The sequence below is a fragment of the Thalassophryne amazonica genome, chromosome 5 (genome assembly GCF_902500255.1).
Source record: "Thalassophryne amazonica chromosome 5, fThaAma1.1, whole genome shotgun sequence".
Taxonomy (NCBI): domain Eukaryota; kingdom Metazoa; phylum Chordata; class Actinopteri; order Batrachoidiformes; family Batrachoididae; genus Thalassophryne; species Thalassophryne amazonica.
Genome location: NC_047107.1, coordinates 111,865,770 through 111,891,699, shown reverse-complemented (window position 1 = coordinate 111,891,699; position 25,930 = coordinate 111,865,770). Strand labels below are relative to the sequence as shown.

At 39.6% G+C, this 25,930-nt stretch overlaps 1 protein-coding gene and 1 long non-coding RNA gene across 3 annotated transcripts in view; both read right to left on the bottom strand.

Annotated features, from left to right (window-relative positions):
* Positions 1–2,906: 2,906 nt before the first annotated feature.
* The window catches only part of txnrd2.2 (thioredoxin reductase 2, tandem duplicate 2), a 78,051-nt gene continuing 55,027 nt past the window's right edge, over positions 2,907–25,930 (bottom strand). For both annotated transcript variants that reach the window (XM_034171114.1, XM_034171113.1), the window contains exons 12-17: positions 16,326–16,462; positions 10,216–10,311; positions 9,922–10,014; positions 8,902–8,973; positions 8,598–8,695; positions 2,907–4,314 (exon numbers count right to left, since the gene is read on the bottom strand). In XM_034171114.1, the coding sequence (XP_034027005.1) occupies positions 4,191–4,314; positions 8,598–8,695; positions 8,902–8,973; positions 9,922–10,014; positions 10,216–10,311; positions 16,326–16,462 (620 nt within the window). In that variant the 3' untranslated portion in view covers positions 2,907–4,190. The remainder of the gene's footprint in view (positions 4,315–8,597; positions 8,696–8,901; positions 8,974–9,921; positions 10,015–10,215; positions 10,312–16,325; positions 16,463–25,930) is intronic.
* Positions 11,274–12,716, bottom strand: LOC117511136. Its single transcript, XR_004560896.1, has 2 exons — positions 11,762–12,716; positions 11,274–11,726 (listed from the first exon to the last, which is right to left on the bottom strand). It is a non-coding gene; the product is annotated as an uncharacterized LOC117511136 (long non-coding RNA).

The window sequence follows — 25,930 nt, the reverse complement described above, 5'->3', positions numbered from 1 at the left end:
TTAATAACATGTTATATGTGCAATTATTGTTTTGTTTGAACGCCGTTATCTCCACATCACAAGCTTGTCTGTGGATAGCAAAGCTGCATAAACTAAACTTTCAAGCGTTTGTGTCAAGTTGATCTATCAGCAATGTGCACGTTTCATTAACAAAGCATCAACAACAACAAAAATGAAGTTAAAAAATCCTCTTCAATCTGGTAATTCTGAGGTTTGTGTAGCTGTACTGATTATGTGTTGTTTATAGTGTTTTGCTTTCTTACATTATTATTTGTATCGAAGTTGATTTCTATATAGGCATTGATGGCAGAAGCAAATTTCAGCAGGATAGAGTCGGGTGAGTGTTGTCAGCTGAATGAAGCAGGCCACCGGATGAGGCGGTCAGAGGAGGGGCCTCCGGGATAGTATTTTTAAATTCTCTCTGTGTGTACATTAATGATTTGTGTAAGTATTATGAAGAACAGAATCTGTTTTAACTGTGTAACCATGTGTGTAACTGTGTAATCATTTCTCCTCTTCATCAAAATTTCTTCTATTTGGGAAAACATTCTCTCACAAGACACAGACGCTCCTGGAATGGACAGATAAATCTGTCTGCTGGAATGAATGAGGAAACATTTCACTGTCCAATACACTGGAAGTTCATCACCTCTACGTAGATGATACAGTCAATCACAGTGTAAAAATCCCAGAAATAATTAAACTTTTACTTTTTTTATTGTGCTTCGAACACTGTGATCCCACTTCATTTGGGTTTTATGGTGTTCATCACACATCGAGGCAAATCAACTGGAACGCAGATGTTCTGGATGAGTCAGTGACGTATTGAAACCTCATTTAGAATACAAACAGGCTTCTTCCTTTTATATGTCATCTGGAACAATGTTTCAAAACAAAGGCACTGCAAAGTTTCCGAAATGTTTTGGAACATGGTTTAAATTTTGGGCAGCATAAATGCAGTTTGTTTTCATTATCATGAAAAACAAATGGTTTTTCTGTGACGATTTATCTTATCCTGAGAAATTTACTTTTTTAATCTAGTATAGTGATCCCAAGAAATTAAGTTTAATTGAAAAAAAAATTTTCTCTACATCTGCTGTCCAGTATATGGACACTTTCCAATTATCATGTAATCATTTTTTGAAAGGGGATTCATTTTTAAAAATATTCTAACAAGCATAGGAGACAACCCAAAAGAATGATGTAGTTTTGTCCACAGAAAATAAAATATTTTGAAGGTTAAGAAAAACAAATGATTCAGACATTTGTTAATTTATTTTAGTCATAAAAAATACATTTTTATTATCAGATTTTCATTTTTAAAAAACATTCTGATACAGTAAATGTCATTATTATTATAATAATATATATAATATTATTATAACATTATTTAATTTAGAATACTTAGGACATTTACTTACTTATGCTCTTAAAACAGCATTTAACAGCTTTCATTACTTAAAATTAAGTCGCTTAGATGGATGTAAAAAACATCTTGTGGTAACTTATTGTATATAGACTTAAATGTATCTAAATGGAAGAACACTCACGACATCCCCCAGCCAAGGATATAAAAATAATTTTACAAAAATATGTTCCAAGTCTTGGAGTCATCCCTTTTTTTTCTTTTTTAGTAATTATGAATGTTTTCCCTAATTATCATTAAAATAAAAAACAAAACATTTCAACAGTAAACAACGTTTTTGTTTCAGGGTCCTCTGGCAAAACCTTCAAAGAAAAGATACAACAAAAATTTATGTTTTTCACATTCCATTTGATAATTCATAAAAATGTTTAACAGGTCATGTTCTTTCTCCCGTCTCAACAGAAGGAGCAGATCTATGTTTATATTTTTACATCATGCAATAAAATGTTTAATGCTGAAAATCCACAATGCTGAGGCCAAAATAATTTATCCGTATGTCTTAATTAAAAATAAGCCATTTTGATATATCATCCAAATAAATAATAACCCTTCCTGGCTCTGTTCCTTCTTTCATATTTGCCCTCAAATGAAAAAGTGACACTTACATCCTCTTATATTGTACAAAAAACAGTTTTTATGTACAGAAGTAGAAACAAAGAATTTAATCTGTGAACAAAAGGACTTTAATGACAAAACTGTGCATTCAAACACTTTACATATAAATGTATAATTAAAGCTTTAACAGAAAATTAAACTCTTCTATTTACAGTTCCTGAAGGTTTTGACCAGGTGACATCAGACGTGCACTCCCCAGGTTTGGGTTTTAGTACATGTCATCATTAGCTGGTCGACCCGAAAGTTGAACCCTGACCCCGGGGGGGAACAGCAGAGGCTCACTGTTTGGGGCTGGAGTTTAACAAGAACGACTGAAACTACTGAGATCACAATGAGATATAAAAATATCTGCAACTAAATCGCGACCATTTAAATTTGTCTGTGTGCGAACGGTAAAATAAGAGGCGAGATGAGAGGAAGCAGAAGGGAAGCATCAGCTAAAAAGCAGTTACCACGACGGCCTCAATGACTTCCCTCACATTGCCTCAGGCCCACCCTGGGGTCTCTGAAGTGGCTCGTTAAGCACAGGAACATAGAATCAATTACCCTGCGCAAACACGCCACTGCCGCTCTGCGCTGTATTGGTTGGCCCGATCTGTACCCCAGCCGTCTCAGCCCGCTCCGCCCACGGCCTCTGGTCCCCCTGCCGTGCAGAGCTGGTGCATATGAGCCCTCTGTGCTCCGAGTGATAGAGTCAAGCTGTTCCTGCTGAGCGGAGGTCAGGGTCCTTCAGTCAGCGCCTCAGCCTCTCAACACAGCACACAGGAATCCCCCCTCTTCCCTCCCTCACCAGCCTCATACCCGGCTCTCTCTCTCCTCCGGCACAGCTCCAAATAAACCTGGTGGCTCTCCCTCTCTCTCCCTCTTTCCATCTCCTGGCATGCTGTCACTGCCCTCATCAGAATCATTAATCAGGCCGGGCAGATTAGACCTCAAATACAAATAAACTGCAGAGAGCAGCCTCCTCTTAGATTGCCTCATTTCTGCAGTTTTACTGACAGTGTTCATTTTCCACCTCTGCTTAAAAAATCCAAAGCTTCTTTGAAAATGTCCAGTGGGGCTCAAACATTAACATCTGAGCACTTTGGCAGTCTAATAATGCTTTATTGATATAAACAACTTACCTTATCTCTCCGTGGGCCGTGACTCTTGTGGACTAACCTGTTGGCTGTGCAAATAGACAACAGATAACCCTTATCTGGTTGGCACCAATAAAACCAATCTACTTTCTAACTTCATCTGAAAGCACCTCTTACAGGGATTAAAGGGATTAAGTGTGCAAGCTAAATGTATTCAAGCGCATGTTTTATCCAGTGAATACTTCATCGTTCACTCCTGACTCACCAAAAAGGGAGGAAAAGGAGGGCAACAGTGCAACCTTTGGGTGAGGTTGAGAAGTGCAGCGGGAGCAGGACTTCCACACAGCAGCTCCACTGTACTCTTTTGTGCATTGGGAGGAAGAAGGGCTTTGGCGGAGGACCAGGGGAAGGGGGAGGAGGGGGCCCAAGGTTTATAGGACTGGTGCAGGGCGCTAAACAAACCAGGGTCCCCCAGCCCGGGACTGGCTGACTGACATTTGCAACCCACTGACTGTTTGTATGCGTCTCTGGGAAATGGGGCAGTATTGCGGCGGCGACGGCCCCGGGGCCATCCATCAGTGTCATGGGGGGTGGTGTGGGGGTGCATGGTATGTGTCACCTCCAAGACTAATGGACAGGAAGGTATAGCCAGAGAAACAACAATATTTGCAGATTATATATATTGAGAAAACGGTTCGGGCTCGGTCTATGTTTTTCGTACACTTTTACCAAACCGGGGAGCTGAGCGCAGATCTCAGAGCTGATTGATGAACCTGTTTATTTTAAAGACGCGCTCTGCGACTTTCACTAATCTGGATCTATAGCTTTGTGCTTTCAGTACATACACATACAACTTTCATGTTTATGGGATAATTACTCTCTTGGCTATAGCGTGATGCATCAGTGACACAAACCTGATCAGTCGGTAGTTAAATGACTGCGCCGGAGGAGACGCAAGAGCCTGTTTGGAGTCTGGAGAGAACACCAGCATGCAATAATACACGAGCTGTTCTGAGAGAGTGGGCAGACACCGTGTGCTTGTTAGCATTCAGAGGCCGAGGTGCTTAACCTCAGCAGCCGGTGACGGTAGCATCCAAACCAGAACGCTTTGTGATGTTGACTTTGACCGCCTCCTCTGCGCAGGTCGGGTGGATGCCGACCGTCTTCAACAGGTGGGAATACGTGGCTCCACAGCTGAGACACACAAAGACACAGAGGGTCATTCACGTGGCTCCTACTCACACCGGCTTTCATTATTATGACGCCGTGCTAACCCCTGTGAGCAGCTCACCTTTTTCTTTCTTTCTTTTTTATTTTACATGCTACAACTCCACATTGTGTTTGTTTCAACAAATGTATCCTTTCATACATGTTGTACTGTGCTCTACTTGTGTGCCATCAATCATTTTGTCATGTGTCATATGAAACAAAAGATCTGCTGAGGAAGTAACAAAAGACTCTAAAACAACTTTTCTAAACAATACAGTGTGTGGATTCATTAAAGCTGTCAACACCTAGTATGAGTCACTGATTATTAAATCACAGTTTACAGCTTCAAAATGCAAAGTCTGTATCGCATCAGCACCTTTAGGTTTGTGGCTCAGTGCAGCAGTTATAAGAAAATACAGGACAGGTTCATTGGGCAAAGTATTTTTGGTAATGTTGCCTCAGCACATCACCACATCAGAGCTGACACAAAACATTCAGGATGTGCTTGTAGTGTCAACATTTAGCTTTAATTCAATGGATTTAAGAAAAACAATGCCCCTGCCGTGTCACCCAAAATTTTGTGATACAGTCACAAACTAATTTTGTGATACTGTCATGAAAATATAAATTTTCGTGAATTATCATGAACAGTTCATGATACATCATGAAATGTACAGTGATTTAATCTATCAGTTCATGATACCATCACAAAATGTTACATTTTCAAGACATATCACACTTTTCGTCATGCCATCATGAATGTGGTGTGAGATCAAGTTGGTCTGGAATTGGTAGTTCCCAAAAAACAAGTGAATGTGACAGAGGAGACTGGTGAGGGAAGCCACCAAGACACCCACGAAAACTCTTAAGGAGTCATAGGCTTCTGTGGATGTGACTGAAGAAACTGTGCACAGTGCTGCTTTATATATTTTGCATCACAGGTTATACAGCTTCATGATGGAGTGAAGCAGGGAAGGATTTTTTTGTTTTAATAAACAGGAAGATTTGAAACTTCAGCTACAGTTTGCCAGAAGGCACATGGAGACTCAAGACTTGATCTGATCTATTTTGTTGTATCAATAAATCTTGTGCTCGATAACCCCACAACGGGACACAACTTGGGATTTTATTTGAGTTTAACATCTTAATGTTTGGTCTGAATTCATGTCCAACCATAAAAAAGCATAAACTAGCACGCTTGGCCATGGGATCCACAGGCTCTAGATTGGGTAGTGTTTATAAAATAGGTAGCTGACATTTTTCAAGGGTGGTAATAAATTGTGCAAAGTTCTATAATGAGTTGGAAGTGTGTGATTCCAGAATGTTATTATACTTTAGCTTCAATAGTTTTAGAAGAACTCACACGCTTTTTATTCCTGTTAATTACATAATTTGTTTACTGTTAATTACTGTCTTAATCTATTAGGAATTTTTTAGGTTCTTATATATAACACCACTATCATTATTATTATTTTATTTTTTACTTCTATTTTGTCATTGATTTTTAAATGGACCACAATGGAAATATGTCTTTGCACTTAATCATCATCATCCATGATTTTTAACATATTACAATTATATTATGTACGTACACAGATACTTAAATAAATCTGCAGGTGTGCACTCATGCTTATAGTGTATCGTCAGTGGTTTTCAAACTATGAGGCTAACTATGAGTTCTTCAGGGGGTGCGTGAGGATGGGTATCATGAACCAGTTCCTTTCGAGAATCATTAAGAAATGATTTGATCCACTGACATCAGTAGTGCTTTTGCTTAACGTTCACTTATCGATCCTTCAGAGCGGCCGTTGTTTTTGAGGGTGTTTTATCGGGAAAATGATAATTTCTTTACATTGATTCCAGACCCTGCAGCAGGTCTGTAATCAACTGCTTCTGCAACGGCTCAGCTTTGAAGCTTGAAACAATGAAGCAGTGCTCTGACCCGCTGTTTCATTGGTTCATTGCTTCGCTGCTTTTCAGAAGTGACAAGTCCGCTTCTTAACCCCTCTCAAAGCCATTTAAAAGTGTCAATCGTGAGTCACTTTTGTGCGGATTAAAGTCACTAACTGGGACTCTTGTCTTGTTCAAAGGTAAGAAACGAGAATTGTCATCCATTCCGTTCGCACAGCTCCAAACGCTGCGCCGCTCTCTGCCAAGACAGAGTCTGACTGGAATTAATATCTTCAAAATGAATCACCATTTAAATCAAATGCCACCTCTTTACAAATGTAACACAGACAACATACTAAAATGATCTTTTCCTCCCAAAATGAGACGTCCTCCATTCTTTCTGAATTACACTGACATTGCTGACATGCATTCGGCTGTAAGAGCTCAGCTCAGAGGTATGGAGAGACATTCATGCCATTAATGTCTGAAAGGAAATAGTTTTGAGAAAAACTACAGATTTTGTTTATTTTTATTTATGTCCAGAGATCAAGGATCCAATTTCATATTTATTTACTTTAAGACTCAAAAAAATGTTATTGACATAGAAAACCTGTAAAGCCTACTTTTACTCCACAGAAAATTCACAGGAGGTATTGATAAGGGAATCAATAAAGAATTGAATTGATAAGCGGAATCAATAATGGCATCTATATCGCTAAAATCTTATCAATACCCATCCCTATTATTTATGTTAAAATGTGTTAGTTATCCCAAAGATGCTTAAAAACACACAGAGATGTTTAAAGGTTAAAAAAAATGATGTTTAAAATATGACAAAAGAAAAATTAGAAGAACAGAAAGTTCTTTAAAAATACATGTTTAAAATGTTTGAAAAGGGTGTAAAATGTGTGAAGGAATATAAAGTTCTTTAAAAACATGTTTAAAATGTTTACAAAGGCTGTAAAATGTGTAAATGCATAGACACTTCCTTAAAAATGCACAAATACTTTTAAGAAGTGTTTAAGATGTGTAAAAGAATAAAAAGAAACACACGAAGATATTGAAAATGTGTGTTGTGGGGGGGGGGGGGGGGGGCAGCTATTCATTGTTCTCTGAGGGGGTGGGGGGGCTCACTCTCCCACACTTTGAAAACCTCTGATATACAGTACATGATTTACCACCCCCTGTTCGATTGGCGTGTGCATCCAGAATGTAAGTATCAATGTCCATTGTTGAGTGTTGTTAGCTAACAATGTAGCTTCTCTAAAATATTAGAGCTATCAATGTTCAGTTTTGGCACCATTCATGCTCAGTCCAAAACATAGACATACCAGTTTGTGCGTGATCAAAATTGCACACATGCACGCACACAGGGCTTTTTGTTTGTTTTTTCTGCATTCTGCTGTAAGCAGGTGCTTTTAATTTGGCAATAAGAGACTGTGGCGGAAGACATTAAAAGCACTACACTTTTCACTTATCGTACCGGGAGCATGGTACTTAAGTCACTCATAGTAACTGCAACATAACACTTACCTAAACTGACTAAACCACTTAAACTACAAAAACACAATAAATCAATAACACGAACAACACTGTTAAACTAACATGAACCAGAATAGCAAAATTTTAAACCCCAAACCCCAAATTCCCATGGTGCATTGCAGCACAATGTCCACTGTTTACTGGTTAACTACAATCGACATTTCTCAAAATATTTGTCTTTCTGTTTCCGTAGAGTTTATTCTTGGCCCAAAATACTTAAGCATACTAAAAGGCAAGTGTCAAATCTCCCCGGTTTTGCCGTGATCGAAGCCATACACATGCACGCACACAGAGGCCACTTGGCTATTATAATATAGATAAGTGTAACAATGAAGGTGGAAAAAGAAAAACAAAAAAAATATTAGGCAGGGGTGAAGTATAAAAAATAAACTACAAAAGCGCACAGAGTGCATGTAGCACTTCTGACAAGTCCCATGATTCCCAGATTCAGAAACTTCTTCAATATACTCCCACATAATTTTTTTTTAAATTTGAATTTAAGATCAAAGTAAAGCATAATAGGTTAATCATTAAAGCAACATTTTAACAATAAAATAACCTTCCTAGCTCAGCCTCTTATCTCAGAACTCGGACATTTTATTAGACACCTTATTCCATTCAGTCATGTTTCATATTGTTTTTTCTTTCACCAAGTTAAATAGATTTTACATTGGTTCCACCCCTTTTTCAGACACACACCAAAAATCTCGTATTCTATTATTACTGCTTATATTATTAGAAACAATCAATTCCTCATGTCTCATGAAAATGTGTTTATTATCATTTAAATAATCGCAGTCCAAAAGTAGACAAAAAACTAGACAGATTTGACTTACTGCAACCCAAGAACAAAGCCCTGAGTGACTTCTCCAGCATTTGGCCCAGTGAAGTGCAGACCCAGGATCCTCTGGTCTCCACCCCGCTCACATATCACCTGAGGATGAAGAAAACCAAATTTACGCCAGCTCGGCAAAAACTGAAGATGGTTAGACCCTCAATATTCTGATCTACAGTGCGCAGTATAAATTCTGACTCATGAACTACTACACAAAGAACTACTAAGTTGCATACCTTGAAAAAAAGAATCAGCTTTTAATAAAAATACACACGCACCACAAAGTTGTTGGCTGTGCAGTTTACCTTTATGTAGCATTGGCTGGAGTCGCGCTCAGCAACCACAAACTCCAGAGGTTTGTAGAAAGCATGGTAGACCTGAACAGAGGAGACACAGAAGACAAATCTCATCAACTTCAAGTGCTTGTTGTTTCTTGGGCAAATGTGCTGTGATTCTACAACATATGATGGTTTCTAAATATTCTCTTATGGTTCTTTAACCAGCAGTTTACAGTTTTGCCTATAAAAAAAAAAAAAAAAAAAATCACTGAAGATGTTTTGCAGCAGTGACACGCTCTTCCTGTGCAAACATCTGCACCATAAAAAAAATTAACAGAATATAAAGAAATTTTGCAGAGAAAGTACCATAAACATACGATGTCACTTAAAAGAGCAAGACAATGCAAAACAGGATAATCAGATAAATAATTTTACAACAAAAATCAAAGCAGAATCATGCTGTGGACTGATTTATGAGTTTATTTTTGGTGCTAATGACTCCCCAATTAGAGCAGCATGTCGAGCACATATCGAGTGATTGTGTAAAAAAACCAACAGCAAAAACAAACACAACAACAATGCCTGCACTTGCTGTTGATGGTGATGGATTTCAAACCCTGGCGAGAGATGTGTGCGCGGTGTGTTTTATAATGAAGGCGAGCGTGCCGACACATGTTGTGAGGGCCGTGCAGCTGTCGGGAGACCGGTGCTTCAGCTCCTCGTCAGATCTCAGAGCGCCTGTCATCGCTCCATACACACCTCAATCAGGCCTCCTGTTCACCTGTCACTCACAGCGAGGAGCCCCGCCTTGCCGGCTAAACCATTGTGGGCTTGGTGCAGGTGTTGGCTGGCATCTGACACACTGTTCATGTGCACAAACACGTAAAACACAGAGAGGCTCGCTGTCTGATTTTAGGTGTCTGATTTTCCTAAACTCCTTTTTTAATTTAACCTTAAAACATTACATTTCTCACCCCAAAAACCCCTTTGATGAAAAAACCAAACACCGCACACCACTGTGTCAAGTTGACCATGAGGACATGTTACCTCGATGCCATCTACTCCATGTCTGCTCTCAGCCTTCTCCTCAGACAGACCCACACAGCCGTACTCCAGTGGCGTGAACACTGTGGTGGGTACCTGACACACACACACACACACACACACACACACACACACACACACACACACACACACACACACACACACACACACACGCGGAAAATGCTACTGTGATGTATTTTATGTTTTAAGTCATAATCAAGACAAGCAGAGACGAATTAGAAAAGAACCAAAAACCTTTCGCTCCTACACACATCACATGCTGTTTGCGTCTCTTACGTTGTCATAGTTCATGAGTTCTGTGCTCTGACCAGCCAGTCTGCGCGCGAGGAGCTTCCCGGCTTTAATAGCAGTTGGAGTCAACTCAGGACGACCCTGTAAAGACCACACCGTCAGCGTCTGTTTCCATTACAAGCGCTCCTGTTCTGGAAGCTTCTTATCACCTTGATCATTTGCTCAAAATGCATTAAATAAAATATGTAAGACATGAAGGTGTTAACAGACATCTGTGTAAAAACAGTGAGTGTACAAACACATTTAGCCCCAGTTTCCTGGATTTTGAAATTGGTATAGAAATAAGGGCTGATTTAAAAAAAGAAAAAAGGTTGCCAAAATTCATATACAATTCCAGTTCTTACTATTACTTATTTTTATTTATTACTTACTTATTTTATATACGCTTAGTGCCAATTTCACCTGATTACATATGATTCACATTATACAATGTTGTGTATCCACTTTTACTGTGTTTTCTGCCACATTTGCTAAAAAGCTAAAGTTTCTGTGTTAAAATCTCAAAACTGTCATCTGTTTAAGAGCGCAACATGCTTTTATGGGTTTCATGTTGTGGAGGAGGATCAGAGAATGACAGGACCCAATTACGGCATACTGTACCCTATTGTTCACTTTCACTTACATTTATACAACAGTACCCACACTCTGCACTAATTAAATCCAATTATTCACTTCTTTTAAACATGATTCATTTTAAACATGTTTAAAACTTTCCAGATTGTTTGTGTTCTACTTGACAGTGTTCTACAACACTACTTTTACTAGAGATTACATCCAATTCCTGGCCGGAATAGATCATAAAGAGTCTGGAACAGCAGATACTAATATATATATATATATATATATATAATATATATATTATATATATATATATATATATATATAATCATGCTTATGCCTGCTTGTCATCAGTAATCATGGAAACATTCTTGTAAACACTAACAATACACAGTAGGCACTTAATTCCTCCCTATCCCCACCGGTGAGTACAGCAGATGAACCAATTAACGTTTAAGACCATTTCATGTATGTATATTTTTGCATATTAATGAGGCTGCAGTAAGTTTTAGTCATTGATCAAGACAGCTCCAAGGATATAGAAGAAGACCATATTTTATTGCCACACTGTCCATAAATTAGATTGACACACATATGACTAACCTGCAAAACTCTTTCCAACAAACATAACCTAAGTATGGATTATGATAAACCCTTGATGTTTTACACAATTCTATTATTTATTTATTTTGTCACATCTAATTTAAGACCAGCCACAGACACCTATAACTGCTTCTGAGCTTTCATAGACAGTCACTCACTTTTAAGAGCTGCCAACTCCAACCAGATTTAAGACAAATACCATTTGCATTTCTTAAAGGTTTAATGGCTTTGGGTTCAAGTCACAAAAAGGATTTTATTCACGACTACAACTTTATTTCCTAGTATCCGTAGAAAGGTTTCACAATATGTTCCCAAGATGCTCAAATACATCTTGTCTGTGAAAAAAATGTCAATCTTAACACACCATGACCCCACTGGGAAACTGAGATTCCCAGCATGCCATTCGTGGGTCAAAAGGCACTGCTACACCACTAAATATGCTAGTGTTAGCTTCCTAGAGCCAAAGAAAAGGGGGTGACCTTCAATTACATCTAAAACTGCAACAATAAGAAAATAAAAGCAGAAAATGGAAACCGTAAGACAGCAACAGACACATCTAATAAACACAGGCCACCAGAGACGTAATGCATTTCAATTAAATTCAATACAATTCAAAATCAGGTATTAGTAGATAACCTACATATAGTTTCATTATTACGAGTTAAAGAGAAAAAGTTCCATCTTTTATATCAGCTTTTCTTTTATTAATGATCTGGGGTGTGGTGTTTTCAGCTTGATTGCTCTTTGGTGTGCCATCACAGGACAGACAGACAGGAAACAGCAGTGCTAAAGGGTAATTCTGAAAGCATGACTTCAACTTGTAGAATTACCATCATGCATCCTGCTGTTTTGACATCTCTCCTGCACCTCTGCAATGTGAATTTGTGTACATTGCTATCCTATTCCCAGTTACTATTTACACATCACGGTAATGCATTTCTTGGCAGTCTGGAGGTGTGTCTAATTGTCACAAGAACCAGGTAAAAAAAGACAACTTACTGAGGAAGGAGCTTGTCGCTGTTAAAGTTGATAGATTGTGGTAAGCGTGACTCATCAAAGCAAGCTGTCAATCACACGCCACTTGTGTGTGTGGTGTGTGTGTGTGTGTGTGTGGTGTGTGTGTGTGGGTGTGTGTGTGTTGTGTGTGTGTGTGTGTGTGTGTGTGTGTGTGTGTGTGTCATGATGCCTGGGAGCAGGAAGGAAACTTACAGCGGTTGTGATGAAAAACAACACTGACATTACATCCAGCAAGTATAACTGTATTAACACAGCACTTCGGCTCTGACACACAGCCGGTGAGGACAGGTCAACTGTCTCACATAAATAAAAAAGGTGTTTCACAGCAGCTCATAGATCACCTTACTGAGAATATCTTTTTGAGCTGGAAATTATTAATCGTTCTTTAACTTCTGAGATCTGTTCCTAAATGTTCAAAGGTCTGGCAGTGATTAAACCATTAGCTTAAGAACCGAATCTTGACCCTAGTGGAAATTGGACACACTACTATCGGCCGATATCAATCTAATCATTTTCTCTAAATTCTGGAAAAGTGGTGTCACGGCGATCGTATAACTATCTAACTGAAGAATAATCTCTTTGAGCACTGCAGTCGGCTTTTAGAAAATAGCATTCCACACAGAGACAGCTCTCACTAACTTGGTGAAACTTGTAATGGATTGCAGACACCATCGACGGTTTGCTGGTGCCATAAAGAGCGTATTGCTGCGTTTGATACCGTGGATCATCATATTCTACTTGATAGTCTGGGAATTAGTTGGGATTACTGGGAGTGCGCCTTGCATGGTTGACATCATACTTGACCAGTCTTTCTCACTGTGTTTTGTACAATAATGCTACCTCTAACCTTAGTGACATAAATTTGGGGTTCCACAGAGGTCTGTCTCAGGCCCCCTGCTTTTCTCCCTTTATATAGCACCCCTTTGGCACATATTGCGGCGTTTTGGGATTACCTTTCATTGCTATGCTGATGATACTCAGTTATATATGCAGATATCTGCTGGTAATCTCTTCCACATAAAATCCTTAGAAGATTGCCTTGCATCAGTGAAAAGCTGGATGTCTAGCAATTTCCTACTTTGAAACTCTGATAGACCGAAAGGATGGTTCTTGGTCCAGTGAGACACTGCATCAATTTGACCAGCTAACGCTTAGCCTAGGTTTGTGTGTCATACATAACACTGACAAAGTGAGGAACCTTGGGGTAATTTTGATCCTATATTGTAATTTCACCTCCAACATTAGAGATATTTTCAAAGACTGCTTTCTTCTACCTGTGAAATATGCAAAGAGTCATCTGATCCTGGACTATGGCTTATGCTGAGAACTTGACTCATGCATTTGTCTCTTATAGATTGGCGACTGCAATGTGCTAGTTTTCTGGTTTACCACAGTCCCGCATTAGGGGTCTCCAATTGGTTAAAAAATGCTGCTGCCAGATCTTTGACAGGAAACAAAAGTTTGACCACATTATACCCATTTTGGCATCTCTTCACGGCTTCCTGTCCCTGTGAGATCAGATTTTAAGGTTCTGCTACTAACCTATAAAATAGTTCTGGCAATTGACTGGCACCTCCCTACTTAGCTGACCTAATCAAACCCTACATATCGGCCCAGGCTCTGCATTCTCAGGGTGCAGGACTACTTTTGTCCCTAGGGTGAATAAAAAGTCTGGGGTCACAGAGCTTTCTCTTATCATGCCCCTGTTGACCAGCTAACGCTTAGCCTAGGTTTGTGTGTGATCTCCCTGCATCAATAAAACAGTCAGATTCTGTAGAGACTTTCAAGTCCAGACTTAAGACGCACTTATTTATCTCAAGTCTGGGTCTTTTAGTGAAGCTTAGGGCTAGTCACCTTAGTATTTCTTCTGTTTTTCTTGTTGCTTAATGATGACAAATTATACTGTGTTTGCGTTTCCGATGCCTGATTCTGCTTTTCTCTCTGTTTGAGGTGCGGCTCCATCCAGCGATGGGTGTGGTGCCTGTTTCTGCAACCCTCCTTCCTGGTGCACCAGCAGCATTCCGTATATTTGTTTTGTAAATTGTGTCAGTAGCATAGCCCTAGCAGAGGGTCACCCCTTGGGTCTGGTCTGCTTGAGGTTTCTTCCTCAAATCAGAGAGAGTTTTTCCTTACCACTGTCACCTGTGTGCTTGCTCTGGGGGTTGGTAAGGTTAGACCTTACTTGTGTGAAGCACCTTGAGGCAACTTTGTTGTGATTTGGCGCTACAGAAATTGAAAATAAATTGAAATTGAAATATTGAGCATTCCAATAAATGCACATTCAGGTTTGTTTGTAAAACCACTCATATGTCTGCACAGTAAAAGGTTAAATTTGTGGATTTAAAGTGCACTAAGTGTTCAATACATTTACACTGTTGTTCTTATTTATCTCTACCTTAAATACAATTGCTCAATTTTAAGTTTTAATTTGTATCACGACTTAAAATTTCAATAATATTGAGTGGCACTTTATTGCCATAATTTTCTTTGTCTAATTTACCCAATATCCTGACTAAATTTAAGTAAACTGCAGTTTACCTACTACAATAGTGTAAATGTGTTGAATTAAGCAACACTGTGCTGGACTATAAGTCAGGCAAGGGTGGTGGCCAGTGGTTAGTATGCTTGGTTTCAATGTGGAAAGTTCCCACTACAAACCACACTCCTGCCACATTTCTCCATGTAATGTGGACTTGCGTTAGGAAAAGCATCCAGTGTAAAAATTGTGCCGGAATCAACATGCAGGTCCTCCTTGGATCTGGTGTGGCGACCCTGAGTGCAAACAAGGGAACAGCTGAAGGGCCTTACTTACTTTTGTGCTAAAATATGAGTTGATATGATTTATTTTATTTAATTAATCCAAATCATTTTTATGCAGACATGTAGTAAATGTAAATCAATTTCACCCAGTTAATTAGTAAATGTAAATCAATGTTACCCAGTTAATTAGTAAATGCAAATCGATTTCACCCATATAATGAATAAATATATGTTAATTTCACCCAGTTAATTATCAGTAAATCTGAATCAGTTTCCCCCAGATATTAAGTAAATCTAAATTATTTTTGCTCAGATACCTTGTGAAATTGAATAGGATTTACTAAATATTTTTTTGCAATATAACTCATCATTTGGCGTGCTATTATTAAATCCAACACATTTCAACTATTGCTTTTATTAACGTACTTAACTTTTTTTTAGGCTTAGTTAATTCAATACATTTTAGTCAAAATTGTAGAACTTAAAATCTATTCAATTATATTATGTGTCACTTTGTTGCCACAATTTTATTGAGTAACATTTGTCAATTTTTTTACAATGTAATCAAAGGGATTTTCAATGTTAAAATCAAATCTCCGCTAAATCCGCAATACAGATCGGTATGCGGATCAAACAGAGTGCCAATTTGCACCTCATTGTCACAATGAGTGTGACTGAGGCACTTTTGATTAAGATATAATGTAAAATATATATTAAATGGGTTTCAATGTTCAATTTAAATGGCTACCAATCTGTAATACAGATCAGACCCAGATCAAACTTTGTCAGTCAATAAAGGATACCATCATACATAACGCTCTCAAATATGAAAGACATTTGATCTGTGAGTTAAATTGAGTTATCAATTTTTGAAAATTCATTCAGTGTCAGATAGGGATTTTTCCAAGATTTTTTCTGACTTTGACCTTGAAACTGAATCAGTTCTTGCCTATTCAGGATATGAATCAAGTTAACAAACAGACAAGCAAACAGGGGTGAAAGCATAACCTCCGCCCAACTTTGCTGGCGGAGGTAACAAGAGGCACTTGAGTTGTCTAATGTCCCATTGTCATAAGATCCTGGTATTATGAAAAGATGGGAACTTTCGCAATCTTTCCCATGAAAATGCCGATCTGTTATAGAGGTCTTACACCTACCTCTCCGATGTCACCAAAAGCATAGACGTTTGGGACGGAAGTAGATTCATCTGCACCCACAAGTATTTTTCCTGTCTCCTTGTTGATCTGCACACCAACTTTGTCCAGGCCGAGGGCTTTGGTTTCAGGAGCTCGACCTAATCTCATAGGAAGGAAACAACAGAAGTTCAGCTGCGTGAGAGGAGAAAGGCTTGTGTGCCAGGCAGGGTTTTGTTCTGGGCCTGTTCAGTCATTAATGCATTATGGCCTTGTTGACAATTTCGTCCGCATATGCCGACCATATTAAAAACACTGGCATATGCGGGCGTACGACTAATAAATTAATGCAGCTGTCACACCTTGACAACATAACCAGCGCATACCGACAGCCCTGTTTCCACTGAGTGGTTCGGGGTGGTACTGTGCGGTATTATACGTGCCGGAACGGTTAAGTTTGACTCAGCTTGCTTTTCCACGGCAGGCAGAACCCTTTGTTTGGCAGGTAGAACACTTGAAATATGATGTGCACATCATCTAGTGCACAGACGGTGTCGCGCAGTGTCTCCGCTCCACACGTAGGTAAACAGAGTAATTTTAATTTTTTTTTTCTTTGTGGATCATGGGATTTAATTTCATCGCATGCAGACAGAATTTACTGATGATGCCTGTGGTGAACACTGAGACGTTGATGAATGAGGTGGTGTGGCGCAAAGTACCACCTGAGATACGCACTCCGGAGCAGGAAAAAAAAACAACAACAAAAAAAAAACACATAGGGACTTGTTTCTCCACAACAAGAAATTAAAGTATTTTCAGATGTCATTTTCCAAAATCAGAAGGCTTTATGTGGATATGTGTTTTGTCAGGACGTGATAATGAATCCAACTGAAACGAACAGGTAAGGTTAAGACTTTATATTTACTCTGCTGAAACAGTTTGTTTGCATGAGGACTGCAGCTTTCAGCCAATCAATGGACAGCATTAATGGATGTATTTCAACTTATGAATAAATTACAAGAAACGTGTCAACAATTGCATAACTTGTGTGCCACATGTGCATGTGCGGGACGTATGAGTTATACGCTCCCAACATCTAAAATTTTCAGCATGCCCCAAATTTTTCAAGGTGCTCCATGTTTTACAACGTATATCAGCGTGCTTCAAGGTGCTCTTCACTTACACAAAACTTACTCATCACATATTTTCTCTCAAAAATTCTTGAAAGGGTAGTTGTAAAACAGCTAACTGATCATCTGCAGAGGAATGGTCTATTTGAAGAGTTTCAGTCAGGTTTTAGAATTCATCATAGTACAGAAACAGCATTAGTGAAGGTTACAAATGATCTTCTTATGGCCTCGGACAGTGGACTCATCTCTGTGCTTGTTCTGTTAGACCTCAGTGCTGCTTTTGATACTGTTGACCATAAAATTTTATTACAGAGATTAGAGCATGCCATAGGTATTAAAGGCACTGCGCTGCGGTGGTTTGAATCATATTTGTCTAATAGATTACAATTTGTTCATGTAAATGGGGAATCTTCTTCACAGACTAAAGTTAATTATGGAGTTCCACAAGGTTCTGTGCTAGGACCAATTTTATTCACTTTATATATGCTTCCCTTAGGCAGTATTATTAGACGGTATTGCTTAAATTTTCATTGTTACGCAGATGATACCCAGCTTTATCTATCCATGAAGCCAGAGGACACACACCAATTAGCTAAACTGCAGGATTGTCTTACAGACATAAAGACATGGATGACCTCTAATTTCCTGCTTTTAAACTCAGATAAAACTGAAGTTATTGTTCTTGGCCCCACAAATCTTAGAAACATGGTGTCTAACCAGATCCTTACTCTGGATGGCATTACCCTGACCTCTAGTAATACTGTGAGAAATCTTGGAGTCATTTTTGATCAGGATATGTCATTCAAAGCGCATATTAAACAAATATGTAGGACTGCTTTTTTGCATTTACGCAATATCTCTAAAATCAGAAAGGTCTTGTCTCAGAGTGATGCTGAAAAACTAATTCATGCATTTATTTCCTCTAGGCTGGACTATTGTAATTCATTATTATCAGGTTGTCCTAAAAGTTCCCTAAAAAGCCTTCAGTTAATTCAAAATGCTGCAGCTAGAGTGCTGACGGGGACTAGAAGGAGAGAGCATATCTCACCCATATTGGCCTCTCTTCATTGGCTTCCTGTTAATTCTAGAATAGAATTTAAAATTCTTCTTCTTACTTATAAGGTTTTGAATAATCAGGTCCCATCTTATCTTAGGGACCTCGTAGTACCATATCACCCCAATAGAGCGCTTCGCTCTCAGACTGCAGGCTTACTTGTAGTTCCTAGGGTTTGTAAGAGTAGAATGGGAGGCAGAGCCTTCAGCTTTCAGGCTCCTCTCCTGTGGAACCAGCTCCCAATTCAGATCAGGGAGACAGGACACCCTCTCTACTTTTAAGATTAGGCTTAAAACTTTCCTTTTTGCTAAAGCTTATAGTTAGGGCTGGATCAGGTGACCCTGAACCATCCCTTAGTTATGCTGCTATAGACGTAGACTGCTGGGGGGTTCCCATGATGCACTGTTTCTTTCTCTTTTTGCTCTGTATGCACCATTCTGCATTTAATCATTAGTGATCGATCTCTGCTCCCCTCCACAGCATGTCTTTTTCCTGGTTCTCTCCCTCAGCCCCAACCAGTCCCAGCAGAAGACTGCCCCTCCCTGAGCCTGGTTCTGCTGGAGGTTTCTTCCTGTTAAAAGGGAGTTTTTCCTTCCCACTGTAGCCAAGTGCTTGCTCACAGGGGGTCGTTTTGACCGTTGGGGTTTTACATCATTATTGTATGGCCTTGCCTTACAATATAAAGCGCCTTGGGGCAACTGTTTGTTGTGATTTGGCGCTATATAAAAAAAAAATTGATTGATTGATTGATTGATACTCCGGCGTATGCCAGCGTTTTTTAATACCATCGGTATACGCTGTCTAAGTCATCATGGTGTGTCAGGGGTATTAGATGGTAGACTCTTAGGCAAGGTTACTCATCGGACTGAACTCCTGCTTCTCCTTTTGTCTGGTAATGACTGCGAACGGGTTCACTTCACCCTCACCGCTTCTCCTCTCTCACCTTTGGTTTTAGGGTACCCATAATTAAAGCAACCCAATCTCTCAGTGGGCTCCTTTTGCTACTCTTCATGGTTGCAGTCTGCTCAGCCACCAATTGAGGTTATCACCCAGATCAGACCCGAAACTGGTCAATTTGTGTGCCATTCGTGCAGAATATCAACACCTTCAAAGAGTGTCCTCAGTAAAAAGTTAGCTCTGTCCTTACCTCCCCACTGGTTCTATAACAGTGCCACTGACCTCCTTCCTAGAGCAACCTTGGACTCTAACCTGTTGTACAACCTGTCTTGTCTGGAAAGAAAAGCCAGTGAATATTGAGCCGTCTTCCATCCCATGTCGGCGCAGGCCTCTTTGGGTCCAAAAAAGACTCAAAGAAGAAGGCAGTGGGTAAGATGCTGCTCCACCCCTTGCCTTCACTTCGTCATTCCAGCTTTCATAGTCCCTTGACACCCCATAAAGTAACTTTTAACTTTAATTAAACACTGTTGACTAATTTATTGAGGCTAACGTCATGGCAAGCTGTCTACAGTCCATGAAACTGTAGAGTGACTTGTCCAAAACATCTTCTGTCTCCAGGGGATTACACTTGTTTCAGACAGAGGAAGTCCTTCTGTCATCCCCTTGGTACTTCTATGAGACTCTCCTCTGGGTTTCATCCTCAATCAGCTCTTGCTTGCGTTGCTGCCAACAAGCCTTCCACTTGGTGTTCCTAGTTTCTCGTGATTGAGCATGAACGAAAACCCCTTTAGCTATGCTACTATTCACATGTCACATACTAAATGGTTGGGGGAAAGAGAGATTTGAGGGGGAGTGCTCGATGTGTAACGTTGCCGTTAGTGTGATATCTAGTGACAAGAATTTATGTATAGCATCTCGAAGGCCACTCCTCCCACACTGCTACAGATAAAATGCGATATAGGGGTTGTCGACAGTTCTGCATCTCAGATTTCATTTTGACCTCAACCTTCAAAATGACCTTGATTTGCAAACAGTGACACATGCAATTTTGAGGGAAAAGGGTGGTATCTAATAAGCATGATTCCTCCAAGGCTGAAAGGGTCACAAAAATTAAGCACATTCCAAAGGACAGGGGAGTGTCTGGAGCGTTTGGTTTAATTTTGACTCTCAAACAACCTTGATTCAAGACACTGAAATAGTTGCGTATGACAATTAAAACTCACAACTAAATGATTATTTTAGTTATCAGTTGGTGTTGATGGTGTTGATGTGATGGGAATGTTGGCATGACTGTATGCAAGTTTTTTCAGCCTCATAAGAAAAAATTCGGAATCAAAAGGAGACTCCACTGAACAAGCCACAAACATAGTAAGACCTCAAAATGAGAAAAGACAAGATCTGGCCAGCTGGGAGGAAGGATGAGGAGAGGAAAACAGGATGGTCAGCTGGGAATTGGTATCCCATCAGCCCCATGGGTCACCCCCAATAGGTGCGATTTCTGCCACTTCCTGGGGGAATGGTTGACTGATGCTGTCGACACTGAATCTCCATAGTGATGGACCATGGACAGCACACTCCCCCTCTTCTCCATAGTTCATCACAAGCTGCCTGGGTAACATAATAAACATCAGGCCCTAAGGTACCATGTAGATGCTATCGGACAGCAAAAATAACAAACCCCGAGACCTTTTTCCTGACTGGAGCCAAAGAACAACATCCCCCCCCCCCCCCCCCCTTCTCAGACCTGTGGCCTACAGGATCTGTCTAGTACCCCACAGCATGGGTGGTTGCATAGGATGGAGAACACAGAGAAAGGAGAGGAGACGCTATACAGCAAAGCACTGACTGCAAAAAGCAGGAGCACTGAATATTTGCTGCAATATGTGGCCTTAACACAACTTAAATATCATGCTTGAGATATCATGCTGAAGTAATTACAGTAAAATTGAGCTTTTCTGCTATTTTTTTCCAGAGGGCCCTAGTTTCAAAAACCAGAATTATGTTTTGTTTTGTTTTTTTTATACTGAAGCAGCCATATATTAAATTGAAAAAATCTTTCCCAGTGTCACCAACCGAACAATCCCCCTTAAAAATTGGTCCGCCCTTCCTTCAATGCACATGCATCATCTGCCGCGGTTCACAGATTATCACCTCGTTTCTGCTTAAAACTGCCTCGTTTCTGCTTAAAACTGATTTTAGAATGATTTAAGAGGTCTTACCTTGTCATCTGATGGTTAATAATCCCATTAATCCATCTGATCGCTTTGGGTGAAGAGACTCTTTCTCAGACGAGCTGTTGACGCTCGTCTGATGACGCATGTGTAGTGGAGGCAGGGCGGACCAATTTTTAGGTGGGACCGTTCGGTCAGCGATACCGGCTTTGTTGAAGGTGTGCTGAGCCAATCAAAAGCTAACAGACACCCGGATGAGCTAATCAGTTTTTCGCAGAACAGAGAGAGATAGGGAATGTGCAGGTTAGGGGGGGTCGTTGAGAAACGGGGTTGGGAAACAGTCACATACAGCAAAGGATCAAAGGATGAATTCCCAGTTACCACCATCAGTGTGTCCTTGAGCAAAACACTGATCTCCACATTGTTCACGCTGCCTGGATATGATGCTAATTTGTTAGTGGGTCAATCTCCCCACAGTGGTGGTGATGGGATTAGCACTCCAGCTGCTATGAAAACATTCGCCCAACCTGTCCTTTACAGATGTGTCAACGCCCAATTATAGCGCATGTGCCTTCAAACAACCATGCAGTAATTTAGTTGGGCTTATTTGGTTCATTAAATTAAATTTAAAAAACAGCCAAGCAACATACCCACAGGTGCTACACATTCCCAATCAAATAAAACCTTACAACTTAAACAGTACCGGCTGAAGTCGAGGCTTCACAAATTTAAATGCTCACAATCATCAAAGCACTTGCTGACATATAACATTTCATATCAAAAGACAAAAATAAGGAATAAACTTTCAAACTGAATATAAGACCAAAACATCATGCCACTTCCTAGAAATCAAAATAAACAAAGCTCTACATAATCAAACAAATCACATTTATGTGTACAATGCCAATAATGCAAGTGCCGTAATAACAACAAACAAAGACAAAACTCTGAAACAATTCCACACCATTAGTAAGGTTTCTTTCAGTACCATGAATTAGTTTATAGTGCTATTATACACTACTTCATATATAGAAAAATTGTTTCTACAACAAACAAAAAAGGGCACTCATATACAGGAACCTGGAACATACAAATATATTCTAAACTCCATTAAAAAAATATCACACTGGCCTTGATTTGTTTCATAAAGTCAGCATTTGGTGCATTCTCCTTCCGTCAGGATCTGTCATTTGTAAATTTGTTTCAGGCCATTTGTAAAAGTGTTTTTGCACTTCCCAGCCACCACAGAATTCCCTGGCAAATGTCAAACATGATATATATCAGGACTTGATAGCATATTTTCTGAAAAATAAGACCATATCAGCTATTATCAATAAAAGTATTGGTAGTTCTTCAAATAAAAGTATTTATTACATTATTTTGATGACAAATACATGCTTCTATAAATTTAATAATCTGTGTTTTGAAATTACTAAATATTAGCAAGAGCATTTTATAAAAACAAAAAAAAACAAAAAAAAAAAAACAGCACTATGCTGCTGAGTACAGGCTCTGCATATTTGGCCTTTCCTGTCTGTCCATTGTGCACCGAGGACACAGCAGCACTGAGATGGCTGATAAGGGGCATGGCTGGAGTTAGAACATACACAGAGCGACCGGCCAATCTGAACAAAGCTTCTGTGACATCAGAAGGAAGCCTGCAGACCGCTAGGCTAATTAGCCACAACAAACCTGCACAAGTTGAAATGAGAGCTGGATGCTTATCTGTTCAATCAAATGAACAAAGACAAAAAGGAGAGAAATGTCAGAGGGTCATTGTTTTTGTTGGGGGAACAGATCCAACAGGATGACAAAAACTGATTACACATTCTATTTCAGGCCAAAAAAGATTTTAAGATGCAAACTGATATAGACCTATTATTCTGTCATGTGTGGAGGGGAAAAAAAAGATACATCATCTGCCTGTGACTGTTTTGGTTATTAGCAGTTGATTAGGAATAAGTTAAACCTAGAAAAATATTTGTAGCAGAAAATGTGTTGGATTTGAATGAAGAAAATTAAGCGTGTGTGTGTGTGTGTGTGTGTGTGTGTGTGTGTGTGTGTGTGTGTGTGTGTGTAAGGGGTGGGGGCAGAGAGAAAAGGATTTTAGGCCTTGACATTTTGGGCCTGAACATTCATAACTAGAGAACAGAACTTGATCATAGAGCAAAAGTTCTTAGCCTTCACACAAAACTCAGTCAAGACATTAAATGAAACTGCAAAATCCCACTAAATAAAACTAATTAGTCACCTTTTGACTCAGTTTGTACGTAACCCATCTGTACTTTGGTTGACTGTGTTGTAACATCTAGTAACATGGTTTACATTTTTTCACTCCCACTTGAAAAAAAAAAAAAAAAACAGTTTACTTTCTTTTCTGTGTAAAACACTTGTTTATTTTCTATGGAGCTGCCGCACAAAGAACGCACTGTGCATATATGTTTTACTGAGTGCTCAAAATGCTATTGCGTGCAAATCATTCCCATATTTCTACAATTCATGCACACAATAAAGGTTCATACAGACAGACAGCACAACTGAACAGCAGTTCTCCATGAAGCCTGAAGCAGGGCTGGTGACCAAAGGCTTAAACTATTTGATTTTGTTGTTTTTTTGTGTCACTTGTCATATACTTAGTTACTGTACATAAGATGAAGCAAGACAGCAGCCAAATTACACGAGATTCTTTTTGAAAAGTATATCAGAATATCAAACAATGTCACATATCATTTAGATGTTGCCGTTTGATTTATATCGTCATTTAGTTTGAATGTTACATCAGCATTGGTAAATATACATAAGCACATGAGGAATAGCTTAAAATAACTCTAAAGGAAGCAAATACTCTACACAGGAGCATCAGGTTTTTTTCTTTTTAACCTCATTTCATAATGATGTTGAAATGACCCTTGCGTCCAATGAACGCCGTGATAGGTTTCACCCGTGACCCTTAATTGGAACAAGCGAGTATATAAAGTGAATTAATGAGTATACTGGAATTTGTTTGCAAAATGTAATGTGAGTGTAATAAAGAAACATTCATTTGTCTGTAAATTCAGAGCAAATGTCTGAGGAATTTATACTGTCATTTGATATAAAACAGAGTTAAAATTCTGAATAAATAGGAAGTCTATTCGGTGTCTGTCATTGTCTTTTCACTCAGGGTCGCCACAGGAGATCCAAGGTGGATGTTGATTTGGCACAAGTTTTACGCCGGATGCCCTTCCTGACGTAACTCGTAAGAAATGTGGCACGGGTGGGGTTTGAACCGGGAACCTTCTGCACCAATACCAAGTGCACTAACCACTTGGCCACCACCCCTGCAAGAGTTAATATTCCAAATATGGTAGAAAAATACACTCACAAGGATAATGATAAAAAACAACCTTGGTATTGTAGAGTTCAGAGAGGAGGAAGACTAATGTGTGAACTGTGTGTGTACGGAAGTGTGGAAATCTTCTGTTTCCTGGTGTGTTTCTGCAGACACACCTGGTCAGGGGAGCGGCCATGAGACCAGGAAGCAGCAGGGGGAAAGGTGGAGGGAGGCAGGACCGGGCAGAAGGATGTAGGAGACGGCGGTGATACTGTGAACTGCTCCCCTCTGGTCTTTAATAAGTCCACAGAGGCCTGGGACCCTGCCTGACCTCTAATGTAAGGTCACAGTAAAGGGAAGTGGCCTTGCACTCTCGTAACTCCTGCGTGCAAACATCAAAGAGCAGAAGCCACATTGTTGCGGCTGTGAGAACATCAGCTGCCATGGATGCAGCAGGCGGGATCAGGAAAACAGACCTGGAGCTTCATTTCAGGTCTTCACAATCAACTCCTTGCAGTGAGGTGATCAACGGAAGCCTTGTGTAAGATCAGATACAGTCCCCTCCAAGAATAATATTGGAACAACCAGCCTCATTGATTTATTTTTGTTATACACTGAAGGCTTTTGGGTATGAGATGAATGTGCAGACCGTCTGTATTACTAGATGTGCTAAACAACACAGAATATAGTACCTGCTGTAACAGACAAACAAATTTTAGGGTGTGCAAAAATTTTGGAACAGATCAATCCTAAACAGCACTTAGTAACTGCTTGGACACCTCGTTTGCAATAACTGCACCAAGGCTGTGACTCAGTGGCATCAACATGTTTTCCATCGAGTTAATGTCAGGTCTTGGCCAATCTAGATGGCGTCCACTCCCCCCCCCATGACATTCTTTGTTGAGGTGGCGATCCTTTTGCTGCATGATGACATTTCTCTTGATTAATTTGGATTAATATCCCTGCAAATTGACAGAAAACATGTTCCTGGACCGTCATGAGTTCAAGAACGAATACATAATATTGAGCCTGTTCCAGAAGTGGCCATACAAGCCCAAATCACG